This window comes from Megalops cyprinoides, chromosome 13, assembly GCF_013368585.1.
Source record: "Megalops cyprinoides isolate fMegCyp1 chromosome 13, fMegCyp1.pri, whole genome shotgun sequence".
Classification (NCBI taxonomy): Eukaryota; Metazoa; Chordata; class Actinopteri; order Elopiformes; family Megalopidae; genus Megalops; species Megalops cyprinoides.
In genome coordinates, this window is record NC_050595.1 from 24,127,070 (window position 1) to 24,153,493 (window position 26,424).

Below are 26,424 nucleotides of genomic sequence, written 5' to 3' on the forward strand. Positions count from 1 at the left end.
CATTCTTTCAACCCCAAAGAATCTGTTTCAAGTCAATTTATGTAGTTCAGACACTTGGCTTGTAATGTCTGATTCCAAGCCCAGGGAAAGGGTATTATATTGAGAAGTGACATGCAAGCTTACCAAAGAAATAATTACGGGCCACAGAAAAAAAAACGTAGCCATTCGTCTGGAACCTGATTACCCTTGAGGCTGTAAACATAATACTGCGACAGCCCTTCTATACCACCAAACCAAAATAACGAAAAACCTAAATTTATCAACATATCAAAAACTGTGGTTCCCACTTTGAACATTAACATTCGAACTAAACGATCTGAAAAAGAGTTTATCACACACAATTTATGTACACTCCAGTGCTAACATATGACCGCACCGTTACCTGAAGCAGCCAAGAAATCTCATACTGCTTGAATGCGGCCAGAACATCTGAAAATCATACCAGGGAAAGTTCACTCGCTGTTCACGAACGTGTTCATGGGTTCATTTCTTACAGCCAATGAGAGCGGGAGAGGACCGTCCACCGATATTCACTGAATGATGCTTTTTGCATTTAATGTGACCTTTAATATGAACCCACTGTGACTCATTGAGCAGATGTATATGGTTTTGTGAGGAAGTCATGTTGCTGGTCAACATGAGATCCATGAAGGTCCTGCTATGTACACGTTTATTGTGTTGTTCGTCACATGTGCCTGTGTTTATAGGACGCTGTAGTATGTTTATGCCTGATCTTGTATGTCAGTGAGCAGGAGACTTTCCGTTTTGCTTCAACTGCCAAGTATTTCTATTCTATTCTATCTAAACTCATCTTTACAGCTGAAGGAATGATATGAATGCTGGATGCTGAAAGCACTTCACACGCCACAGTGACTCAGGAGAAAAAGGGACCTTGTTTGGGCGCGCTTCCTGTTGCCACGCTGAACTCTCCCTGCCACTACAGCTGCTGCTGGGGCGGCCATAAATACCCCCACCCGGGGACGACGAGGGTCGCGCCAGGGTCGGGGCTGACGGGCGAGAAGCTTACTGGTGCAGGGGATCATGGGACAGGTCCTGACGAGGGCTGGCGGGGGGAGGCTGCTGCATGCCTCTCTGGCCAGAGTGAGGGACTGTCCCCCGGCTGTCAGCCTGCGACACACCGGCTCCCTCCTCTGGATGCCTGTCCCACAGCTCACAGAGCACTGCGGAGCACAAACACACAGGGGTTACGGCTCGCAGCGGGACATCTCAGCATTCCTTTCTCTAGGCAAGGGGCAAATATATCCAGCTACAGCTAAATGTGAAAGGCATCACACCAGAACTCCTTCAAAGCACAACCATAATGACTAACAATGGAGCACATCCACAATGCTTAACAATGCATCCATTAAGTAAAATGCAGCAGATTTTTGGTGTCTCTTGGCTCACCTTGGACCACTCTCCTCCCACCAGCTGAGGGGGGCAGTCTGTGCGGGCACAGGGCTTGTGGGCCGCAGGCTTGGTCCCGCTGCAGGACTCGTCCGGAAGCTTCCTGAAGCCACCATTGGAGAGCTGCTGCTTGCAGTGGACCTTGCGTGACTGGGTCCCTCCCCCACAGGTGTGCGAGCACTGTGAGGGGTGGCAGATCGGGCCGTGAGCAGTGGAACAATGCCAGGGCACGCGGGTGTTTTCTTTGACACGGGCACCGGTCTTACCTCCTGCCACTCCTCGGCGTGCCAGCTCGGCGGGCAGTCCGCCTGGTCGCAGGACCTCAGCACGGGCGGCTTCACGTCCCGGCACTCCCTGTCGTCCACGGCGAACGTGTCCACGGGGTCCTGGGACACGAGCCGTGTGCAGTACACGCTCCTGGTCTGGATCCCGACCCCACACGTCGCAGAGCACCGGCTCCACGGGGTGAACTCCCACCTGGGCCCCGAAACAGACGGAGAGAGAGAGAGAGAGACGAGATCGGCCCGGGTTTGAGCGGAATCGCACCTGTGTCAGCACTGACCCGCGCTCGCGCTGTCTGTCACAGGGCAGCGGCCGCGCAGCCCGCTCTGATTGCTATAACACACGCGGCGCTCCGGCTGCCGGGAGACGGACCCGACAATCTTTTGCCGGTTTCCATGACAACGCACGCACGGGACAGAAGCGAGAAAAAAAACAATGATTGGAAAAATAAAATGTACGCTGAAAGCGCCGAAAGGTGAGACCGCCACCCCCCCCACTCCCCCCCAACCCTGCTCTGCTCACTTCCTTTCAAACAGGCTCCCACGAAACAGACATGTGCAGATGGCATTTCCACGGTGACATTTATCCCCACGCAGGGACCTCATGGGGAGTTCCTCCATAATAAATTGCGTTCATAAAGGAAGGGAAATATATGGTGAACCTGCTGTCCCTGTTCGTTCAGTGAGCTCTCCATGTAAACGCCTGTGAATTACAACCAGGGCCTGCAGTTTCGGCCTAGGAGGAGAGGTAATTAAAATCGGGCCGAACAGGGGCTGCTGGATCCCCCAGTCCGGGCCCTTGATCGACAGGACTTTCAGCACCACAGAGCCAGGGGTTTGGACCTCACAGCTGCTTCCTGACCAGAACCATTAATGCAGCAGGAAAAAGCACTAAATTAAGCCTTGGATCAGCGCTCTGAATGGACCCGGACACTTTTTCAGATGTAGATCAATAAATCTGCCCCTTTTAAAGGGCAGTCTGTGGGGCTTCATCCCAGGGGTTGAACATCATTAACTTCCTCCTTAGAGGCGACAGGGGGAGACCAGTGTTCAGACTGTGGTCATTCCCAGTGAAAAAGAACATACAGAAGTACACAACAGTTGTGGGGGCATACTATGTTTCGGTCTCTCTGCTTCTCAGCCATGACCCCATATTTTACCCATCTGAGAATAAAATGGAGAATAAAATGATACTTTGCTGAAACCCTGAGGAGCAAACATCCAGAGTACATTTTCAACCGAGTCATACCTGGACCATGACGCCCACAGTGAACAAGTGTCTGGCTGTGCAGAGCCAATGGTCCTCAGGATATGCGAATGACGTTCATTACATTGACCGAGGGAACAGACTCTCCTGGTAAATCCGTGGAATTCCAATAAATCCCACAGTACACTATTCATACGCACTTACATCGTCTGACCTACTTCAACTACCTGCCTAACTACTAGCTTCGAACAGAAGTCTGAAATCAGACAGAGTTCAACAAAACAGCCTAAGATCTAAGGAACACAAATTTGAATTCTTTCAGCAAGCCATGTGGGTTGGTATTTTTACAATAGTTTGGGGGTTCTGTATTTTAAACCCAACATGCCATTAACAGAAAGAAGATATGCATAAACTAGATATATGTGATATCACATTAGATCAATGAAATGGTCCCCAAAGCTACTGTAGGACAAGACAGGAGCACAGATTTACAGTCTAGGAAGCAAGCATTACACATTGTGCAATATAACATACTACATGCATATAAAACTTCATCCTGGAGGGGTAATATCTCAGATTTATCTCTATGCCTTCACTGAGTGAAAAATTCCAAATTCATGAATTATAATTACTTCAGCACATAGGTATTCCTGTATGGAATAAAAAAAGTGTGTTTTAGGCTCGAATATCTATAAAATATATAATGCAGTCTATAGTCACAATCCACAATGTAGAAAAAAATATTGGTTATGCTTGCCAACCAAATAATAGGATTAAATAATCAAACATATTCATTTTAGTTTGGACTTCACTGGGAATCCCCAAATGTATGCACATAACAAATTAATGTAAATTACTTTTTAATCCATTTAAGTTATTAAACTGCCCACAGAACATTATTCTTGTGAGCAAACAGTCATGCTGATATTTGCACAGCCTACAGGAATGTGAAACAACGATTTGAAAAGGGGAAAAAATGTATCCTTGCAATGAATTATTTTTATCACACATTGTTTTATGAAGGCCAAGTCAGAAGAGCAATCAAGAATCAATCGCAGCAGGTTACACAAACATTCACCAGGACGGCTTTGATCCCATCTCCTCAGCTAAAATATGAAACACAACAAAAACACGTATTAAAAATCCGCTTGATTTATGGTTCTTTATCTCACTCATGTTGAATGCAAAAACAACTAATCACCCTGCAGACAGACCACATACATCTGAAGCACTAACCATTCAAAATTAAATAATCATCCTCTTAAAAACAAAGTCAATTTCAACATTTTCTTAAAAGGTTCCATTAATTCTGATATTGCAACGTCCTGCTTAAAATTCCTCGTAAAACTGGGATGCCGGTCTCTTAATTATTATGTCAAAGCTGTGGCTGTTGACACTAATTCACATCAACCTCAACTTACAAATCAGAATGCTGCATTCCTCCACTCCATCCATTCAGGCAAATATGAAAGAGAAATGGCCTAAGGATAAAACTCCCACCACCAGCCTGTTACACACCAACGGTGCCAGATCATATCTCTAGGCCATTTTTTACGCCTTAATCTTATGAGCTGACTGATAGAAGCTGTAATTATATTTCAAAGATAGTTAAACAAAAAGATATTTCACTGCTATTATTACAAAGCAGTAAATCATCATACAGGCCCTTTTCGGGATGGTAGGACTTCCAGAGCTTAAAGAGCAATTTCGACAGGAACGACGCATTTCATCTGGGCGCCTCACCGAGCCACCAGCAGGAGTAAACTGTCCTTGACCTCATCAGAGCGGGAGGATTAAATATGGCGTATTTATAGATGCCGTGTGAGAGCAGAGATCGGGCCCTGCTGGAGACGCGGAGCCTCAGCCCCGGTCTATATCCAGGGCAGAGGCCAAAGCCCCGGCACGAAAATAAGTGGCTGCCCCAGAGTGTCGCCAACAGGCACCCGCATTCCTCGCCGCATTCCTTCCTACATGTCTAACGTTTCAGCTCGGCTTCCTCCGCCTCAGCTGGACCCTTCCGTGAGCCCCGATGCTCCAAAGTTCAATTTCATACAGTGTAAACACCGCTAATGAACGTGAAAAGGTCAACAGGAATGAGTGACCTTTCGTCGCCCCTCAATGGGGACGCGCATTCCCATGCAGATGAATAAATCACCACTCCCAGCTCCTGTTTAACTGTCCCCCCGGTGCTATGGGTGGGAGCGTGAACCTGGCCTTTTGTTGTCACAATCTTCTCTCTCTCCCTCACTCTCCCTCCCTCCTCCAAAAGGCTGGACTCCCGATGACAGAGTGACACGGAGCTTAAAAACCTTCCCAGGTGATAAAAATCTACATACAAGGCTGTGAACTGCTGTCACTGACAGACAGGTTCATCCGTGAGACAAGATTAGGCAGGAAAATTCTTTCATACTCAGCTGTGATTTCAACACCACCTACTCCTACTGTGCAAGATATTCCGTCCACAAAGACATCCCTGGCATCACTGAAGAGAGGTATGGTGGAGCAGTTACGGTGCTGGACTTGTAATCAGAAAAGTTTACAGGTTCGAATCTAAGATGGGGCACTGCTGTTGTGCGCTTGAGTTACGTCCTTAACCTGACCTGCTTCAATAAAAATCCAGAAACAGCAGAGAGGCTGAGACACAGCAGAAAGGGACATTAATTCCAGGGGTTAGGAACACCCTCTGCTGCAGCTGTGACTGACCACTGAAAAAGTTATAACACCATACTGAACCTGAGTGTGAAAAAGGGAAACTGTCACTTTCTTTTTTGAAAGTAAGGCGTTCTTTTTTGCTGAAACATTTAAGTTGCTCTTACCCTCGTTTGCAAAATCAGTAATAAAAAAGAAAGAAATCTACATTCCGCAACTTGCTTTCTATGTGCACTGACCCTCTTTCCTTATTTTAGGTTTGGAGTTTGTCTGTCTCCTGTTGCACATACAGGCTACCTTTAGACAATCTACGGACTATGTCCTCAGCACAGTGCCTCTTTTGTTCAGATATGAAATCAGCAGTTATGTATATTCCTGACCGTACTGTATGCAGCTCTGAATGATAGATGGCAATCGGAAAGATTTGAAGGTCGGCCCATAATATTAAAACCACCTGTTTTTCATGTATGTTACAAATTACCTTTCACTAATTGTATACGTTGCAATGGTAATTTGGGATTGGTTGGCTGATTTTATCTCCATTACTGGCAGTGGGTTCACGTGTTTTTCAAATATTTAATCTGTTTTTTTTTTCTCTGCTCATTCTAAATGACATTAACTGCAGCCATGGAACTGACAGTGAACCGCATAACCTTTCAAAGTATTGCTTTAAGGGCTGCTGACCAATAAAAATGAATGAAAATGAAAATGAACGTAATGTAAATGAATGTAACACAAAAAAAAATAATGAAGGAGGGATGAATGACAGACACACTTGGCACAGGAAAGCAATGTGGGGCAATAACGTTGGCCATTACTGATGCTAGCTGCTTGTGTTGGCTAAAAATACACAAAAGAGGGGTTTTGACCCCCAAGCCTGAGCAGGAACACATTACTCCGGCAATGTGTCCTAGAACTTCTCATTTTTGAGCCAGTGCTCCAGTGACGCTACTCTGCTTTTCAGGCAAAGACCAGCACATAGACCATTTACTGCAAGTACATGGATGGGGGTCGTGCTGGTCTGAAGTGTCAGTTGTGTCCGCCAGAACAGGGCTGCCAGCTGTAGCCGCGGGACACACTTGCTGTTCTGTTCTGTTCTCGGCTCCCTGTATTTGATCTTTACCTCGGGGGACACGGATCAGGGTTGCAGATGCGTATCATCGCAGGTGGCCTGCTGGATTGGTCGCAGAAGCCATCGTCCACCTCCTCGCCCCTCTGTCTGTCCAGGCACCTCACAACGGCTTCTTGTTTCCCTGCAGGAGAGAGAAAAGGAGAGAGGCCTCCCAATCAATGAAGAAGGCCACATAGCCAGGGTCCCAAACCAGACTTCAATGGAAGGGGAGCACAGTCCTAACAATAGATCACTGTATTAATTCTGGCTCATTCCTACTGTTTGGGTTCATATTCACAGCGATACCATGTTCTTAATTCATTTAAAGGGAAAAAAAGCAACAACAAAATGGTACATTCATCACAAATCTGTAATCTGAGGTTTTTCATCTTACATGAGGATGTGGATAAGATGTGGATTTACAAGTTCTCAATTCTCAAAGTAAATCAATCATCTATTAGCATTAACATGAGAATTCCTTAGAACAGATTCAGGTGTATCATGTTATCTAAGTGATAATGCTCTGCTTGTACACCGTGGAGACAATGTAATGGGAGTTTGTGCTATTAGTATTCGGTCAGTTCATGGTCAGTTCACAGGTGGCAGTGTATCATAATGGTAGGGGAACCAGAAGATTACAACAAGATTTCAATACCTTCTATGCCCACTATAAGGGATACCTGTCTTTGAAGACATGCCCAAGTGTTTGCCATGAACTGCTTAAAGCACAGACCAGAAATTTGCATGTTTCAATTGCTAGTGGGTCAACTTCTGTTGGATCCCTGAGCTGAGTACTCAACCAGAAGTGATTCAGTAAACACCTAGCTGTATAAATGGACCACATGAAAGCTATGAAAGGTAGCATTTCCACTGAGCAAATATAATAATGTAATTCGATATAATTCAAATATAATAATGTAATAATATGTATAGTGTATGGTACAAACAAAAGGAGTTGCTTTTCTAGATTTTGAATACTAGTTTCTGAAGTTGTTTCTCGAGGGGAAAATGCTTTGCATTTCAAAACAAAAGCAAGAACGTATTACAATGCCGGCCAAAGCCAAGCTATGTTCATGACCAAGCCCTTGTTTCTTCAACAGTACTCAAAAATGGGTTTGACAGGGGAGTGCTGTAATGACTGTTTGTTTGTTGTTTGAGAAGAATGCGTCATTCTAAAATGGCCAAACATTAACTCATACCAAAAATTATACTGCTGAGTAACAGCTCATTGTTAAGTTGTTGTATTCTGGGGAAAAAAAAACAGCCCTCATCGAATAGGGTCATTTTTAACCTTTTCTAGGCCTTTTCTACTTGTATGAATGAGAAATAGTACGAATGGGCATAGAACTGCAAATGCTTCACTCATCATTATCCTGGCACAAAATCAACCTGAATGCACATGTAGGCCAACAGACGCTTGGCCCAGGACAACTCAACACAGGGGACATGCCCCGGCACCATTTTGTTTGTTGTTTACCGACTGCACAGGACGAAGAGCAGGCGGTGAAGCCTCCGTACTCCCACTCGAAGCGCTGCCCTCCCTGGTGGGGAGGGGTGAGGGGCCGCTGGACAGCGGGGGTCCCGCCGCAGGGGCCGGGGTTGCAGACTCTCTCCATTGCAGGCTTCTCCTCCCCACACTCCTCATCCGGGAGGTCCACCTCCACCTGGGAGAAGGTGAGCAGCACCCTGCACTTCACCATGCGGTTCTGAAGGCCCGGCCCACAGGTAGTGCTGCAGGGCGACCAAGGCCCAGGGATAAACCTGCGTCAAAGAACACAGAGAAGGCCTCAGGGAGCAGCCCCCTGTGCTGCTTGCTAGCTATACATCTGTACCTTTTGGGCTGCATGCAGATACGTGGTAGACTTTATTGCTAACATGATGTAGCTCTTCTGTCATTTGCTATATAGAATCTTGGGATGGTTTTCTTTTTTTTTCAAATTTCATACAGTGCATACAGTCTGGCTGAAAAAAAGTGACTCGTAAATTAATAGCAGTTCCACTGCACACCTAATGAGATACTTCAAAATGCATTGAATCATACAGTAAGAATGTGCGCTTGAATGAGAACAACCTTTGGATAAGGGATGCACAAATCATGTGCAGGTGGCTCCATTTATATTTATTGATTCATTACTTCATATCAGCAATTTCCTATTGCTTTGTATATAGTTCTTTGGCGCATGAGGTGAAACCTTTCTGGGGTAGAACAAGCTCAGGATACAAGCAGTTTAATGAAAACTGCAAGTGCGCACGTTAAATTTTTATTATGAAATGACAATGTCATGACGCTCTCTGTGTCTCCAGGACAGAGACTACTCCCATGTACACATTGAAAAGCAGTGACGGGCCTTTTTGGGGTACATTGGACATTCTACTGCTTTGCCGTCCATTGGAGACCCATGGATTTCCTGTCCTCATTCCCACTCAGGTTTTAATGTCTTTGTGGAAGTCATTTATGGGATGGAAATTTTGATGTTCCTGTTGTCAAATATGTCAATCAGCTCTTGGCTGAAAGGTACAGTATATCCAAAGCCCCCAGAGCCATGACTAAGAAATACGGATAGACACCATTGTGATGCACAAGAATTCATTAGCAGCTGCAGTCTGGCATTATTGCAATTAACACATTTTCCATATTTTCTTAAGCATCTCAAAGGGAACTGTTTTACTACATAAAAGCATATTTAGCATCAGTCAATCCTGGGACAAGGGGCCAACACATATCTGGCACTGCTTTACAGCAGCTGGTTCTAACAAGAATCTGAAAAAAGCTTTACAGCACAACAGTCTAACAATGACATCTGCCACAAGTGAGCAAAATAATCCTCAACATTCAATTCCATCGTTTACAACTGAAATACATGAGTTTGTAAGCATGGTAAATGTCTTTTAAAGTGGTTGAAAAACCAAACTAATGTTAAACAGATGAAAACCAGGCTGTACCTTTGGCTGAAATACTATAACAAAAAGGACCATATTTTTGCTTGCATTAATTATATATGCTATGTGTGTGGTAAATTAATCTTCATTGGTGCCAAATGTCATCTAAATATAGAAGAAAACAGTATTCTTTTTGAGAAAAAATGTAAGTGGCAAGAACATTGTTCCAACTTTTAATGAAATGCAGCATGGCTTAGTTATACACATAAAACCTGGAAAAAGTATCCTTTTGTGAAAACTATTCATTTCAATCCACGGCCACTTAAATACATTATGAAATTTAACCTTTGCGTAAGTGTGCCGGGAAAGAGCAAGTTGGCCAATATGCAGTTCATTTACAAACTGCATTAGAAAAGAGACTGCTGAGGCCAAATCATGCTTTTTCACCATTTTCTGTTTTTATCAAATCCAGCAAAACAGGAGAAAAATTAGACCACCAAGTCTGTGAAAGTATTTAAGCACATCCGACTGCAAAAGCCCAACGTGAAAGTCAACACGCGCCCTCACGGTTCTGCCGACTAAACACTGTCCCAGCTTAAGGGATTACCTTTTTATGAGGCCTGCGACTTCCCAAAAGCCACAACATGTCATGTTTTGACTAATGTGGGCGTGTTATTAAGGGCTATCATGATGACAGAATCGCGGGGCTTCACATGATTGAAAAAACAGATCCTGTGTTTGAAAAAAAAAAAACGGCAACAGCAGTTCGTAACTCAAGTGCGGCACGAGACCTGGCCTTTTCTCAAGAGGACAGCTTCGGAGCAGGTGTCAGGAACCTGCATGGCAGCCATCGCAGTGTGAGGAGGGCTTGTGCTCTGGCGTCGCGAGTGCAGTCTCGGCCTTGACGGATTCCAGCGCCTGCTTATCGACCCTCGTGAGTCACGGCCGGGCCCTGGCCAGCACTTTTAAGCACGTCATTATCAGAGGAGGAAGTGAGGGAAACAGAAGAGGGCATAGCAGGAGGACCTCAGGATAAGCTATGTAAACTGCGCTGGCAGAATGACGGGGGGGGGCTAATTCAGGGCTTATCTTGCCCTGGGATGAGAGCGGCGTGAGGGGGCCGTATTCACCGTGAATAAAGACGTCCCCGCTGGACAGAAATGACTCACTCTGGAATCCGAGAGCAAATTCCACACAGAAGAGGAATGGGTTGTTCTCTGATGGCGAAGATAACCAAACAAGCGACACAATCCCCAGTATTCTCCTAAATTTAGCAACATGAGTAATGGTGCGGAACAAAAGGAGCCCATGAGTGCCGTGCAATAAAACTGTAATTTAAGACCAGCTATCAGGGCAACAGTAGATCTCAGTGACCCTCTGTCAGTCAGGTCCCCCCTCTGAAGAAGATTAGGGCTGCATTGTTCTTGCCTCCTCCAGTGTGAATATTTAAACACATTTACCCCACATACTTCTTATTTTATGAGGTTCTATGATAGCTGCCTTGGTAGACCGCAGAGGCAGAAGTATGTATGACTGTTCTGGCAGGGCTGCGTTTTGTGGCTTTGAACGGAGAGATGTATTTACTCCCTTGGCTGCCATTAATGAAAATATCATTTCAGAGCTCGAGAAGATAACTCTAATATTAGAACACCCTGGGATTTGAAAATGAACCCAAGCACGTCGCAGAAACCACTGACGTCCATACTCCTGTCCAAAGGCTCGGCTTCCTCTCCCGTTTCAGCGGGGCCGGGTTGGATGAAGGATTGCCTAACGAGCCTACGGGGTCGTCTCGGGCTGCTGTGTTGTGGTAACGAGGCGAAAACGCGCGCGCAAACGTGATGAAAAACTTCCATGTGAGCAGCGGCGTAGAGCACCTGAGGAATGAGCTTCCCCAGACGCTGCCACCGCCGTGTACTCACGGCGGAAGTGAAGCATGCAGCTTCTGCCTGTGAGGAAGTGGAGGTCATGGGGGCCGAGAGAAAGACGGATGGCTGTGGACTCACGTCGGCTCCTCCGAAGCGGCTCTGGGCTCCTCCAGCTCCTGGGCTTGTTTTAACCAAGGCAGCTTCGCTTCCACAGGAAGCTTTTCTGGAGGAGGAGCAGAAAGAATACATTGTTCATCTATTCCCTTTGAGTCTCTAGTCAGAGAGGAGCCCCGTCTGCTGGCGATATCTCACTGGTGTCACGGTTTCATTTCCTAGGTCAAGCTGGCCAATAAAAAGAAGAGTATCCCCTCAGTGGGACTCAGCAGAATGCACATAGTACTTCCACCACTCAGCAACTGTCACAGCTTCTAAAACATAATACTTTCTTCCTCGTTCCAAAGCGAGCCATTTCACCAAGTTTCATCCAATTTTCTTCCTGCTATCCTGATCAGACGGACAAACAGACAGACAGACAGACAAACACGTAGAGGGGCGATCAAATGACCTCCATCCCAGAGGCCAAAGTAAGCGATCGGTGGCATGAGACTGCTTTTATCTCTCTGATGGGAGTGCACTCCAGGCCATTTGGCATCACCTGCCCTGCAGTTCTCCCTGCAATCCATCTTGCTAACTGTCAAGTGGCTAATAACGGGGTACAGTAGCTCTCAGAACGAGAAGAATGATCTCAGCATCCAGCCAAGGCTACTGTCAGAGTAAATCTCCATGACACAACAACTTGATATTTATGTTTTCCAAGCATTTATGTTTTCCAAGCAATCTAATTCATATCAGATTGTCAACTATACGCATTACAGTATCTTTAGCCAATCATTACTAAGAGATATTAAGTGCTGGCTCAACAGCATTTATACCCTATACGGAACACATGCAAACGGGATAAGAATTTGGCTTTGGGACTCTGAGGTATTTAATATTGGCAGAATTAGGCAAGCCTTAGTTTTGACATCAGCCAGAAGCCTGAAAGAAGATGGTGGGTGATATCCTAGAACCTGTAGTTTAAAACCATACACTTCACACTCAGGGTGTTCATTGAAGCATTTTAATACTATAACAAGCATTTCACAGTATAACCTACTCAAAGTTCATTATTTTCTCACAGTTGGTTTTGGCTACATCCACATCAGGGTACGTCAAAGTGACAACCCATCTACCCATGCCTCCATCAAACAGGAGACAGGTGGACAACTGAAGCCTCTCATGCCACAGTAACTGCATTCCTGTCCAGAACTCAGTCTTATGACTGTCTGTCAGTCAGCCCTTTAAGGACTACCCCCCATGGGGGGCCGGGGCGAAGCCAAGCGGAGCACAGGGTGTCTGAGGTGCAACCTGTGGATTATTAGAAACAGATGAGGACCAAGTCCACAGGTCTCCACAGTGGCACGTTAGGGCCGCACTGAAGTCAAGGAGACAACTTAGCATGCCGTGGGAAACAGCCTCCTTCCTCTCAGGTCTCTAAAAGACATTTATCACGCCACTCCCTTGGGCCGCTCCACCGAGGTATGTCATGGAGATGCCCAGTAGGGGTTCAACTTTCACTGCTAGAGCTAAATGGTTTCCTGTGCAACTTGGATTGCCATTACATCCCTGCATGCCCCACCGTGCAAGCACATTGTACATTGTACTCTCACACTGCAGAATTGATCTGAATGATGGGCTAGACTCAGTGGTTTTCGCATTCTACAGTAGGCGCATACCTCGAGGCTTGAAGCATGCAATGGGCACCAGGCAGTCTTCTTTAATGTGAGGCTTCAGCCCTGCGTTGCACCCTCCGGTGTGCTGCCCTCTGTGATCAATGCACAGAACCACTCTGTAACGCAAGCCACGGCCACAGGTAACTGTGCACTGGAAAATTAACAAGCCATTACAATACCTCACTCTACGGCCAAGGGCATTTTTGTATTTATTCAACAAAAAAACAATAGAGCAGCAGATGAATTTCATTCACTGTACATTGTCTGAAATGGTGGTATTTACAGAGGGCCATGGGGTTATTTAAAAAAAAAAGTGTGAGTGGTGGTGGGTTTGGCCTGTTGAGAATGAGTGCAGGTGCTCAGGTGTGGTGGTTGATGTGACCGACGGGCGTACGCTCACCTGAGACCACTCCATGGCCACCCACTGGGGGCAGTCGAAGGTGTTGCAGGCCTGCCGGATCTCGGGCCGGGTGGAGTGCGTGCACTTCCACTCCTCCACCTGGGAGATGAGGCCGTGCACGTCCTCCTCCACACACAGCACGCTCCTCTCCTGGCTGCCCCCGCCGCACGACACCGAGCACGCCGTCCACGGGTTGTGCTCCCAGCTGCACCGAGCAGGGAGACAGCGTCAGGGTCAGCTTCAGCCAACCAGAAACAGACAGTCAAAGACTCGCAATCTACGCAGGCAACCTATCCACAAAGCAGGCAACTCACCCTCAGCTCATCATCTACAGACAACCCATCTTCAAAACACGTGCCACGCCATTAGCGAGAGCACCATCAGCTCAATCACCACATTAACACGATCAGCAAACAATCTAACACAGATACCTCATCATCAACAGATCAACACACGTCAACATCACAGATAACACTCATTACCACGGACAGTTTGCAGTTAGCAGAGAAAACTTACCCTGTCGAGTTTCCATCAACACCAACACATCATCAGCTCATCACAAACACAGCTCAGCAGGTACAAATTACATCAACATGCCAAACTCACTGAGATAGACAGCACATCATCCAATATTTGCCAACAGCAAGATCTCATCAAAGCGCCTTCAACACTCTATCAGCTTTCTCCCCAGCATGACCAATAAGCATGCAATAGGCGAAAACTGAATGAAATCTACACACTGCCTTTCACTGCAGCATACAAAATAAAACCCAGTAGATAAGGCAGTAAGTACACGTCAAGGAATCAAGGACAAATTGCATGTCTTGTTGCATTATCGGCTCAGGCAAATTGCTCGTGATGGCAAATAAGCTATCGGTGTATCATATTTAGCGAAGTATGGCATTGCAACTGCAAACCTGCAAAGCATGAATAATGGTCCTTTGGCTGTAGGTAAGCACGTCTGTTGAAGGTGTCGAAATCAATATATCAGCACGGAAGCATTTGTATTCATCCCATGCGGGAAGATGAAAGAACTTGCCAATGCCGGGGGCAAAGATCACAGCCTGAACGACCTGCTCCATGGCCGTTATATAAACTACAGCAAGAAATCACTAGGACATAAGATTGTGTTTTCACAAACAAAAAGAAAACAAATCCACACACATCAACATATCCTCTGTGATGTAACTGACCTGGGAAGAGCTGAAATCTAAAATTTCATTGCAGCATAAATTCAGTTATGTCTAGGTTAGCTACATAAAATGTAAAATCCAGCATCTTGGTCTAGTTTTGTGTATAAGACAATTTAAGAGGAAAGTCAAGGGAAAAGCAGGAACCCTATTTCATAAGAATGGGTGCTGAAGCTGTATGGCTGTAGATGTAGTGCAAACAGACAGAGACGCTCACCGTGGAAGAGGCTGGTAGTGATCATATGGCATAACTTCTTTGAAGCCATCACTAGGTGAAAATGATGCAAAAAGCCATGTCAGACTCAAAGTCATCTTTTTTGTTAGCCAAACTATATCTCTTTATCACTTCATCTTCACAACACATCAAGTACATGCAATCTCTAGACTTATTTAATGAGAGAACACTTTGATATCAAATTGAGATACAGCATCTCTATTGCTAGTAAAAGATAAATGCAATACTTTCAGGCCCGAAAACCACGTACAACCTGTGCACTGGTGATACCCATGAAAGAAAATGAGACGGACCTCTCTGGACATGGGTCCATGTTGCACTCCTTCAGCTTAGGTTTGGGCTTCTTGTTCTCGGGGTAGCTGCGGCAGTGATGGTCCGGTAGCACGCGGTTGTAGCGGATGTCCACGCACTCAGCCGAGTTGAGCTGATAACCTGCGATCACAGATGACGATTGCCACCCTTTAGGTCATCCCAAACCCCTCCAGCCAGGTTTCTCCAAAAAGGCCAAAGGTCGATATTACCTCCTCCACAAGTGACGGTACAGGGGAAGAAGTCTGTCTCCCTCCACTGGTACCGGATGGGCTGGTAGAACATGAACTGGACCAGAGTGTCTCTGGGAGAGATGTACTTCACCTGCAGTGAACCCAAGGATATGGGTCATTGAATATACATTTCTATTCATCCAATATTCAGCATGGATCTTAAATACTTCACAGTCCCTGTGCACTCTATATAAAATCAAAATAGCTTGCTTGGAGAGTCTCAAATGCCAAACAAAACCATCTTGGTCTTTTACGGTCACAACAATCACACTGCATGGAATAAAATATTGGGCCAGATTCCCGTAGAGGTTGTTTAATCAAATAAATTATTTTAACATCAAGAACTGTATAGAACAACAAAGAAACGAAACGTCAGATAAAAAAGCAACATATTTTCTAAACTAAACAATTCTGATGTGGATAATAAGCAGTAAATTCACTCGGTAGGCGCAGGGCCAATTCCTAAACAGCCTTACATCATTCGTTCCATGTGAAATACAGCATCTCGAATGATACTTGCAATGCAATATCCTCAAGACTCGATTTGCAGACAATGATGCTTATTAGAACAGTCATTTCATGCTGCTTCAATTTGCCACAGAAGTGAGTCACTTGAGGTTTCTGCAATGCTGTGGTAGCACCAATGGCTGATGTTGGGACCAATGGATACAGGTTTTTTTAATTCAGACTGCCAGGACTCCAGGCAAAGATTTGTCTGATTTTATCTTGCAGTACCCTGCTTTATTCAAACTACATCACTCAGTAAGAGATTGGACAGAAAATCTCAAAAAGGCAACCTGAAATATCTTCAGATTCACTCATTTAATTTTATAATTTACCAAGTACCTTCGCACTTTAAAATACAAAATAAAATGTATTTTGAATACATTGAAATATTACAGACGTTTTGGAACTTGCTGTTCAAATTCTTTCATTACACTGGTTGTCAGTATTTTGATATGTATGGATCAGGATATAATAACATGAATTACAAAATGGCATGTAATCATCCAGTTAAAAAAAAACTGGTAAATAGCCTTTGATTTTTTTGCATCATATAATCCAAAGAGAAATTATGTAGATTGTTTAATCTACATGCTGCTGATGATTATTTAAATTATAACAAAATTAATAATTATAATTAAAATATTATAATGGTATTAGTATAACATTTTAACTGCCTTAGGAACTCTATAGTGTTATACACCACTACGTGGTGTAAACTGTGGTTTGGGTAATTACACAAGAAATTTTACCCTCACCCTCACGCCAAATCTCCATTTTACCACTCTAATTCTTGACTAAATTTAGCCACAAATCGGCCTGAACCCCCATTTATGTAATAACACAGCTGTAACAATGTAACAGGTTGCAATTGCATAGCAATAACAGAGATAGATGAAAAGTTAATGTAAACTGTGTGAATAATGTGTTTTCAGGTAAGCCTGGGTGTTACAGGAGGCTGGTAAAGATGAGAAATTTCTTCCCATCCTTGCCTTTATAATGAAGTCTGCCATGAGGGGTCCATGGGCCCGGAGTGTCTGTCTGTCCGACCCCCTCTGGAAGTCCACTGTGGTGTTCTCTATGACGTACTGCCCCGTTGAGCTGAAACTGTGCTCCTCCCTTCGCCCCTGAAGTGTGTGGGACTCCAAGACTGAAAGACAGCACGGACCACAAACACAGCAACAGTAACTAATGGCCCTTTAATGACTACAAATCCTTGTGATCTACAGTTCCACTACAGCAAGTTTATGTACATATCACTATAACTATAAACCCATACACACACACAGAGACACATATGTACATATATACATACGTACCTGCATTGTACATGAACTGTATGCTTCCTTAACAGACTTAGAGGGTAGCTTACACTTGCTTATTACTCAAGATATATGACCCCATTTCCAGAGAAGCAGTTCAGTTTAGGTGCCTTTCTTAAGGACACAGAAGTCCCAAAACAGATTACAACCTGCTGTGTGATCATCTGGTCCTTGGCTCCAAATGAATTCAACACTTCTGTTCTACTGTGACTAACAGTTAAGTGTCAAGTTTAAAAAATGTAAATGTGGCAACAATGTTTTCAAAGATGCAAAATATTTTCTCTCAGATCTGGAAACTTATCTGGGTTTACAAGTAACTGATACAGATGGAATTTGCCAGTACCCATATCGCACAACTACCAACGATCAGTTGAATGCCACTAAACAGATTTAGGACAAAAACCGAGTTCATCTTCAATGTTGATGTCCTAGCCTGCATTCTCCACCACTTTCTTTAAGGCAAGGGAAGAATTTTCTGATTAATGCTCGCTCGCTCCATATAGGACATTACATAGAAAAAACATATGTTACACAAATGATTAAAAAGTTATTGAGTTAGCGTGAAAATATGCCTCAAATCAATAGAATTATTTCTCATGTAAGTGTTAACTACCTTCAGCTGTCCAGTAAATCAGTATCGTAATGTTTTGTTTTTCTTTTGGCAACATGTTTTTCTCTCAGGATTACTCCTGAGATTCCTTGTTCAACATTCATTAAATGATTGCCTAAATGTTTTCCTGGTAAAAAATTGACAGACATAACAATTGACATAATATTTTCAACAACTGCCTAATTCTTTTTCCCAAAAAATGTGTTCAAGGGTGTGTGATCTCTTTTGAGAACGACTTAATTACATATTCACAGTTTTGCAAATTGATAACGGTTAATGATAAATTACCAACATACCACGGTAAGAGATCATGATCCAAAAACGGATGAAGGCAGTCTGTATAATGGAAATGTGATCACAGGTTTTCAGACTTGGTTTGGAAAATATTTACTTTAACTTAAGTTCATGAACTAAAGGCTTGGGCTCTGGGGTTTCTAAATCTTGCTCTGCTTTTTCCCCCTTTAAACTTTGGTCGGCATTGCCATATACATTATTAGTCTCTTGACGGTTGACAAATGATCTGCTAAAGTAATTTTAGGGTCACTCCGAGCCCATTTCGCAACTTCCGACAAAACAAGCCAGCACGTACGTCCTTGTCTTTTTGTTGTGATGCTCGCCACCGGCAAGCCAGCAGCTGCCTCCTGTGAAAACAGTGTGTGACAGGTTTTCCGGCTGGAATACGCGTGTGTGGGAATAGTCGGTTGGAGGCAGCCTCTGGTGGACCGCTCTCCATGGCTGCACGTCCGTCACAAAGCCACAAGATTACCGGCCTGGGCCTCTTCGGGGCTCGGCTTCCGGCAGCCGCCAGCAGGCCCCAGTCTCCCTGCAGCCTGTGAGCTCAGCTCCGCTACATTTGCTGGGTTTGAACACGGGAAACACGCCGTGTGAAATGAGACATGCCTGCGCTCCAAGACAAGCTAGTGGAGGTGCTGCCATTGTTAACCGTTCTCCGCGTTCATTGGGGGCTTTGGCCCGGCCAAACCCTGAGCGGAGCCCCAAGAAACACAATTAGGGGGCGTCTGTATTTTAGCATTTACTTTTGGTAAAGCTATGTGATTCTCACGGGGGACAAACTGCACTGTGGTGACTTCTCCAGCTAAGCCAAACAGCGGCCATACAGTTAAAGGAATAATGAAAAAGGGACATGGGAACTAAAGAGAGGCAGCTAAAGGCAGGCTTTAACCTCGTTCAAGGATTGGTTGTATTTATGTTGAAAATGGTCCATTCCCTGGAAAAAAAGAGATCTGTACCTGTAAATTTAGTGTTTTCTTAGACCTGTTAAATTCTAATATAAACAGAATGTTAAAAGACATTGTCAGTTCCACCACTTTACCAAACACCGTACACACCCAAACACAATATTTTGAAGAAATAAGAGGCAAAGTCCCCCAGCCATTATTTAGGCAGGGAAAGCTTTTGACAGGAATGGCTACATTGACTCCAGCTGTCACATAATATGAAGATCATCTGAGGCACAGCTCAGATGAAGACATACCGACATATTACTCATGTAGGCAGACCAAGAAATAGCTTCTGGGGGAAAAGTTTTAAGGGTTCATGTGCTTTTCTGGATTTGGCAAGAGGATCATCCCCCGTTTAAACAGGTACAGCGCGCATAGTATATGGCCTGCATCTTTTCTTTCAAACTTTGCTAGCTTTCTGAGAAAGGTCAGCTGGGTGCAGTGCCTATTTCTCCTAAATCACATAATGAGACAGCTACACCAGGACTTTGCATTGCATCTTCCCTTCCATGCAGTCTATGGTCATTACGTATATCCTCATCTCTGATTGGGAGCATTTCAGTTACGCTGAATGGGAATTTTCCATTTACACCGAACAGGAGTGAAATGTTGTGCATTGAGCCGGAGGAGAGGGTTTACTCACTAACGACATCCGGTCCCTTGGCTGTGATTCTCATGCTGCGGCTTCCCAGGGGAACTTCAATCACAGTTTTCACCGCTGCAGACACAGACACAAATGGACCCTTTTCAGCAACTGTCATTATTTCCACACACACCGTTATCTGCACGTGTGGCACGCTTCATATTAATAAGAGTATTTTAAAACCGCACACACACACACACAGAATTCATCACACCAACTATAATTATCCTTACATAACCATAATTTCCAGATAAACACTTTTGGTATCATCAAGATCTTCCCCTTAGTGAACTGAGCTCTTTTAAAAGTCCCCATACAATGACCTTGCTTCCATTACAGTGCCCACCAGATCTCCTCGTGTGGGAGTAAGTGGGAGAACAAATCAGAGGCACTGCTGGTGAGGGATTGTGGGAGCTCTTCGGCAGGATTCCCATGGCTGGTTTGTACTCACTCTGCACACTTTTACTTATAGACTGACAATGATGTAGAGGATTTGGGTGATGCTGTGTACTCTGAGAATTAGAACATGTCACAGACAAACGGAGATAAAAAGCAAAACAGTGAATTTTTTACAGAAAAATAATACTTTGGTTGCATTATGAGGTCAAAAAGGCTACAATTCAAAGGAGATGCTGGGAATGCTGGGAAAAAGATGAGCATGAATCATGGGGTATGCACAACAACCGAAATTTTAATGTGTAAGAACACAACAGTCACTGTGAAATGGTTTTCATTTATAGCTGATCTGAGGAGTAACTAGTTGGTCTTTTACTTTTAGCCCTTCATTTTCTTGGTGTGGGTTTCAGTATTTTTCAAATATACCCTTCATTTGTGAGGGCCCAGAATGTTTTACAGCATGCTAACACTGGCGGATTTAATTGTGTTCATGAAACAGCAAGGTAAAATAAATAAAATTACAAAAACACAGCTGCCTCGATTTGCCCAGGGTGACCTCCTACCCCAGTCAAGGAACAAGTGAGGTCATGCATCATTTGCCCAGCGGGGTGGGGAGGGGGGGGGGGGCTGTCGATGTATCGCGTTGCAGTCGGCTTCATACCACATCATTGCGGCTTCCATTCACAGCCTGTAACACGAGGCCCAGGCTGGAGGAGCAACCGGGCGGGTGATAAAATCTAATCTCAAATGTATAACTGCCTCTGAGCGCTCATGTTAACAGCTCCTTCAAGTACCCCGCAAGAGCGCCTCTCTGGCTTCAGCATTTCCACCAGTTTTTTTTTTTTTTTTGGCGTGACCTTTTTTTTTCACAAGCGCAGGGCCTTCATCCTGCTCGGAGCCGATAAGGAGGCGGCGGTCAGATCCCGGAGTGTTAGCGCATACCGCGCACCCAGCGGGCTATCAGATCCGAGGTGGAGATTAGGGCGCTCGGAGCCGGCGGCCGCACTGCAGAGGGGCTATAAATGGTGTGTAATTAGGGTTCACTTTAAAGGCGCACATTAATCACTCTCCCCTGGCAGGGCCCGCTCTATCTCAGGAATTTTGAGGGAGCTGCGGAACTGGGCTCCAGTCTGCCTCCGAATTGCTTTGTCATATCTACTGCTGCGCACCACTCCCAAATCCGTTTTCTCCTGTCAGGACTGATGAGAAGAAGCTTTTGACAAGCCCCGAAAAAAAAAAAAGCACGACAAAAAAACTGCAACCTAACCCCTCCCAGGAATTACAGGCCTAATCAAGACAGGCAAGTTAGGACAGGTTAGAAGTGTTAGGATACCTTTTTCATACAATTAAATTAAACTGCTCTCCAACAAAAAGTCTCTCGTGACATTTTGTAATTAAATATATCATAATTGCAGATCGCTTTAAAATGTCTGAGTACAGAAATGCTTTAATTGCTACATGACTCTTTCCAGCTATGGGTCTAGGTATTACAGGCCCTGTCCATCAAGCTGGGCCACCTGGATGAACTGTGTGAAACATCGATTACAGTGAATGGATCTGGCAGATACCATTCCGGCGATGTAGAACTTGCTCATTTTCAAGATAGAACAAGCAATGGAAGCTGGCATGGAAATTATGGAATGAATTCATTGGACATTTCCAACCTGCACTTGAGGAAAATGCATGCCTTTTGAGATGTCACACGCATACAAAAAAAGGATATGACATCGCCTTGTTGCCTGACTCACAGTATGCTGTGCCATTGTTACTGTCCAACAGCGTTTTATCTTACTGTGCGCAATCTTGCTGTGCACTCTCTCACTGCACTCCACCTTGCTGTTCCCCATTTCACCGCCTGCCAGCTCAGCCTCACTGCATGCAAACTCCATCTCACTATGCTCTCAATCTCACTGCCTTCTGTCTCACTGCACATCATCCTCCCCCTGTCCTGTCTGAGCACGGCTGCCATATTGGAGACTTCAGTAGCCAAAGCCTTTGTGTGGGCTTCTTCTGTCTTCTACAAGAAATGCAGCCAGCGCCTTTCCAATTTGCCATTCCAATTTGCCATTCCAGACAATTATATTACAGGTGAGGTCTTCAAAACAGAGCTAGCTGGTAGCCAACTGCAGTCATGTTAAGGGGTCTTTTTGACAGAATAAGAACAGAGCTGGCTGGAGGCCCACTGCAGCCTTGTGAAGGGCTTCAGACCTATTACCCATGTGCCAGTGATGCCGCCTATGGCACGGAAAGCTGGAGTTGGATTCCTGGCAGGTCCGTCCTGACTCCACCTCCACCTAGCTTCCCACAACATGTCAAAATCTGTCATCCTTCGTGAATTGATCTTGAAATATGAAATAAGTCAGCAAAACGGGTTTTTACTGAGGCTATTTTCCTCATTGGCAATTTAGATCTGGTTAGTACTTTGACATGAGAGAAACTGTGGAATGCAGTGGTATGGGATAACAATTTGGAATCAAGTGCAACGGTGTGGATGTAGGTTTATTCAGAACAGCCTTTTGGTTTCTCAGGAGGGGAGACTCTGGTATAAAAGGAAACACTGTGCTGCTTTCACAAATAGCTAATATGCATTGTGTTCAGAAAATATATAAAGTTCTAAAGTTTATACAGATGTGTGTATATATATATATATATATATATGTGAAATAAAAAGTAAAAAGTTATGTTTAAAATTTATACACTTTATATGATATTTAAAAGTGTTCATTCAGGGAAAAAAATGTATGTTAACATTATTGTGTTTTATGTTGCATCTGCCCCCCCTAACAATGCTACCAGGAGAAAGGACTCCTCAGTAATACAAACATTATAATTAAATCCAGAGCTGGGCTGCTGGAGCCAGAGGGTTGATTGCAGTATGTGGTGAACACACCTGTTCCTGTAGCTCACAGTCCGGACGTAGCTTTGAGGTGTCTTTCCTTGTGCACAGACATCTCTTAGACAGATACACGATTCAAGAAACAAGTGGTTTTTAATTATAACGTTACTTCTTCCAACTTTGTAACTGTAAAAGTGTTCCATGTATCAGAATGATTTGATCACCCTCTTGTACTGAGGGCACATGAAATAAAATCACTTTATAACAAGGCATGCGGGTTTATAAAGGGGGTTGAATGTTAGTGTCATTTTCTGTAGTGTTTGAAACAAATTTTTCCCTCTCTAAGTGGGCAAAGCTTCCAGCAATTAAGCAGTTCTGGTGGACTGCCAAAGTCTTTGGTGCCCCTAAAATAATCACTTTTGGAAACAAACTCTTCAAGTCTTGGAATTTATGGGGGCAATAAAATATGTTTAATGCCATTTCAAAGTTATCCTTCAATGGCCTCAAAACATTTATCATCACATGCACTCTCACGTGACCTTCAAAACAGACGCGAGAGACGTTAACACGAGTGTCATTTGATTCCTGTGACATCTTTCGTGAAATTGTGCAACGATGGTTGCAGTGTAATGTTCAGTGGTTTTAAGTTTGTATTAAAAATGCTGTAAATCTATGTTTAAATTATAAAATTAATTACAACAAATGATTGCTCAATATAAAAATGAAGTTTGTTGTAGAAAATGACAAAACAATCAAATTCACTGTATATCATTCATCTTCCTGCTCTGAACCTGCTGAAAGCAGCATTGAAACGTTAAGGAATGACCCACCAAACCATCATGGCCAGCTTCTCATTACGAGTTTAACAGCATATTAATAACAAGGAGACAAGGCAACCCTGAACCCGGACTGTCTTCCAAAAAAATAACAGCCTGGGGAGACCAAAATATCAGATTACCAGAGTTATATTGAGACAAACTACGCCAGCTCCGCTATGGAACTTGAAGGAAGCCTACATGTCATCACTGCCCATGGTGAATTATTAGGTAGACGGCCTTTATTAGAAAGGGCATAACGTGCTTGGATTGAGTTACCCCAAGATTTGGTTAAAAAGGCTCTTAAAAGGAATAGCATGATGCCGTGAAAACGCCCAAGTCTGCCATCGAAACAAACGCCCCAGTATTTCTTTGTCCAACCACTTTGACTACTTTGTTCTGCTGGAATTTTTGGATGAGGAAAATGAGTTAAGTGCAACTGGCAGCCATCGACGGACCAATGCTGAAGACTGAAACTCTCCAGAAACAATATAAAATTCTCTTTCCACTGCAAAACATTTGAGCACATCAGCATTCGCAGAACGGCACAAAGGCACCCTTGTGCTCGCTGTTACAGGACAGTGGCTTTGGTAGTAAACTACACCACTGGGATTACAACTCAAAAACTGGACTGGTTCAACAGAGACTCCAAACATTTTAGTTAGTTCAGGACTTTAATATGCCTTTTGTAATATTTTTGGTGGAAAACCTGAAGATTCCTCATGGAAGCAGACAGAGAAGTTAAAATCGTAGTTTGGAATGCATGGATTTGGTGAAGCTGGAATTAGCCAGATAGTATCGTCGGATGGGTCAATATTGTCACCCCAGAACCAATCATAACTATGACTACAGTTGAATTTGGAGCACAAAACAGCTATATGCATAATACTTGAGCATGTTCTCAGTATTTGATGTTCTTCCCATCAGCATTCACGGTTCATAAAAAGATAAACCTGTTAAAAACCTTTAGCTGTAAAACATGGGCTACTGAATGGCTAAATTGGATTTAGAAATGATATGAGTTTGTACTTCAGGGATAAGCAGCAATGCTAATCATACACACTTAATAAACAGAGAGATTTGTGACTCAACTTCCTTTGGGGATAGAACATAGGATTATATAAGAATATGCATCATTCACTAATATGACAGGCAAATGGTAGCCTTGGGTATATTGGAAGTCTCAAAAAGAAAAAAAAAATACAAGTTAAATTTAGAAGTCAAAATAGCAAATAGAGATTTGTCTTCATGCAGAACTTTAAAATGTCTGTTTGAATTTAATTAAAACATACATAATGTAATAAAAGGAAATGAGTAAACCTGAACCATCTGAACATTTGTTAGGGAAAGTGACAGCATTACTTATTTATTAATTAGATGTATCAAGACCTTATAATTAGATGAATCTGTCAAAAAAGCATACTGTAATCTGGAGCTTTTAAGTGTTTGTATCACACTGTGTCACATTTTAAGTGTACTGTAGGTGTAACAAAGGTGTCCAATCAGGACTCATTCTCTCTTCTCAACCTTATTTGACCTAGCACATTGGGGTAGCGGGATTCTAGAAACAGTGTGCAATGGAAATGGCAGCCAGATCAGAGGAAGACAACAGTATACTGTATAAAAGACAAAAATGAGCCAGTTGTTGACTGGCTTATGTTTATAGAATAAATTAAACAATGGTTATTGGATATTAACTTCTTTTTCATGCATATAACATGACCCCTCGTTAATACGCTGACATGTAGGTATTTGTATGTTGGCTGAAACTGTTTGTAGAGTTATATGTGTTCACAGAGGTAATATGTATACTGTGTGCATGAGAGCATGGCAGCAACTTCAGCTTGGTGGAGAGAAATGCTCCATAAATATGGCAAGTAATGGAGTTTCTTTTAAATGACAAAAATTTAACTGCCAGCCCCTCAAAAAATCTTTCACACATTCAGCCAAGGCAACGCAAAATGGCAATTACAGCTAATGATCTCAATATTATTCATCTTAATACAACACTGTAAAAGCAGTACTGTACATTTGTAATTAGAGAGCTACCGCAGAAAGTAGTCCCAGCTTCCACAGTAATAAGTTGACAGCCAAGCTTGTTAAACTGAGCTCTGAGATAGAATCTCCAGGCTCTGTTTAAGGGTCGTATATTTTACCTGCCGACTGCAAGCTTTTGAACACACTGTCAACTTGTCAAGTTGAATTCTGCCTTTGCTGTAACAACCCTTTTCCATATTTAAAAGAGCAGCCCTTAAAAGTAAGCTAAAAAGCTGAAGCATAAGTACATTAATGAGGAACAGTACACAGTACTTTCTCACCCTCTCTTTTCTTGTTTGAGTCTCCCAAACACTCTGTGAGTGGGTAACAAGACATAGTTAAACAATCTAAGTGCAGTACACAGCCAAAATGAGTCACTAATACCAGTGTGATACGACACTAAAAGCAGGTGTACACTGTGGCAACCTGGGCTGTAATAGAGTTGATAGAAGCATTAGTGCACAAGTAGCAAGTGTACTGA

The 26,424-nt window shown here is 43.7% G+C and overlaps 1 protein-coding gene across 1 annotated transcript in view; it reads right to left on the reverse strand.

The window, feature by feature from the left end:
* Window positions 1-26,424, reverse strand: part of adamtsl3 (ADAMTS-like 3) — a 119,654-nt gene that overhangs the window by 19,618 nt on the left and 73,612 nt on the right. The window contains exons 8-20 of the mRNA XM_036544362.1: window positions 19,860-19,934; window positions 17,036-17,193; window positions 15,519-15,630; window positions 15,291-15,429; window positions 14,980-15,030; window positions 13,573-13,777; window positions 13,176-13,323; window positions 11,539-11,623; window positions 8,133-8,416; window positions 6,668-6,797; window positions 1,674-1,884; window positions 1,408-1,587; window positions 1,028-1,181 (exon numbers count right to left, since the gene is read on the reverse strand). Of these exons, the coding sequence (XP_036400255.1) occupies window positions 1,028-1,181; window positions 1,408-1,587; window positions 1,674-1,884; window positions 6,668-6,797; window positions 8,133-8,416; window positions 11,539-11,623; window positions 13,176-13,323; window positions 13,573-13,777; window positions 14,980-15,030; window positions 15,291-15,429; window positions 15,519-15,630; window positions 17,036-17,193; window positions 19,860-19,934 (1,932 nt within the window). The remainder of the gene's footprint in view (window positions 1-1,027; window positions 1,182-1,407; window positions 1,588-1,673; window positions 1,885-6,667; window positions 6,798-8,132; window positions 8,417-11,538; window positions 11,624-13,175; window positions 13,324-13,572; window positions 13,778-14,979; window positions 15,031-15,290; window positions 15,430-15,518; window positions 15,631-17,035; window positions 17,194-19,859; window positions 19,935-26,424) is intronic.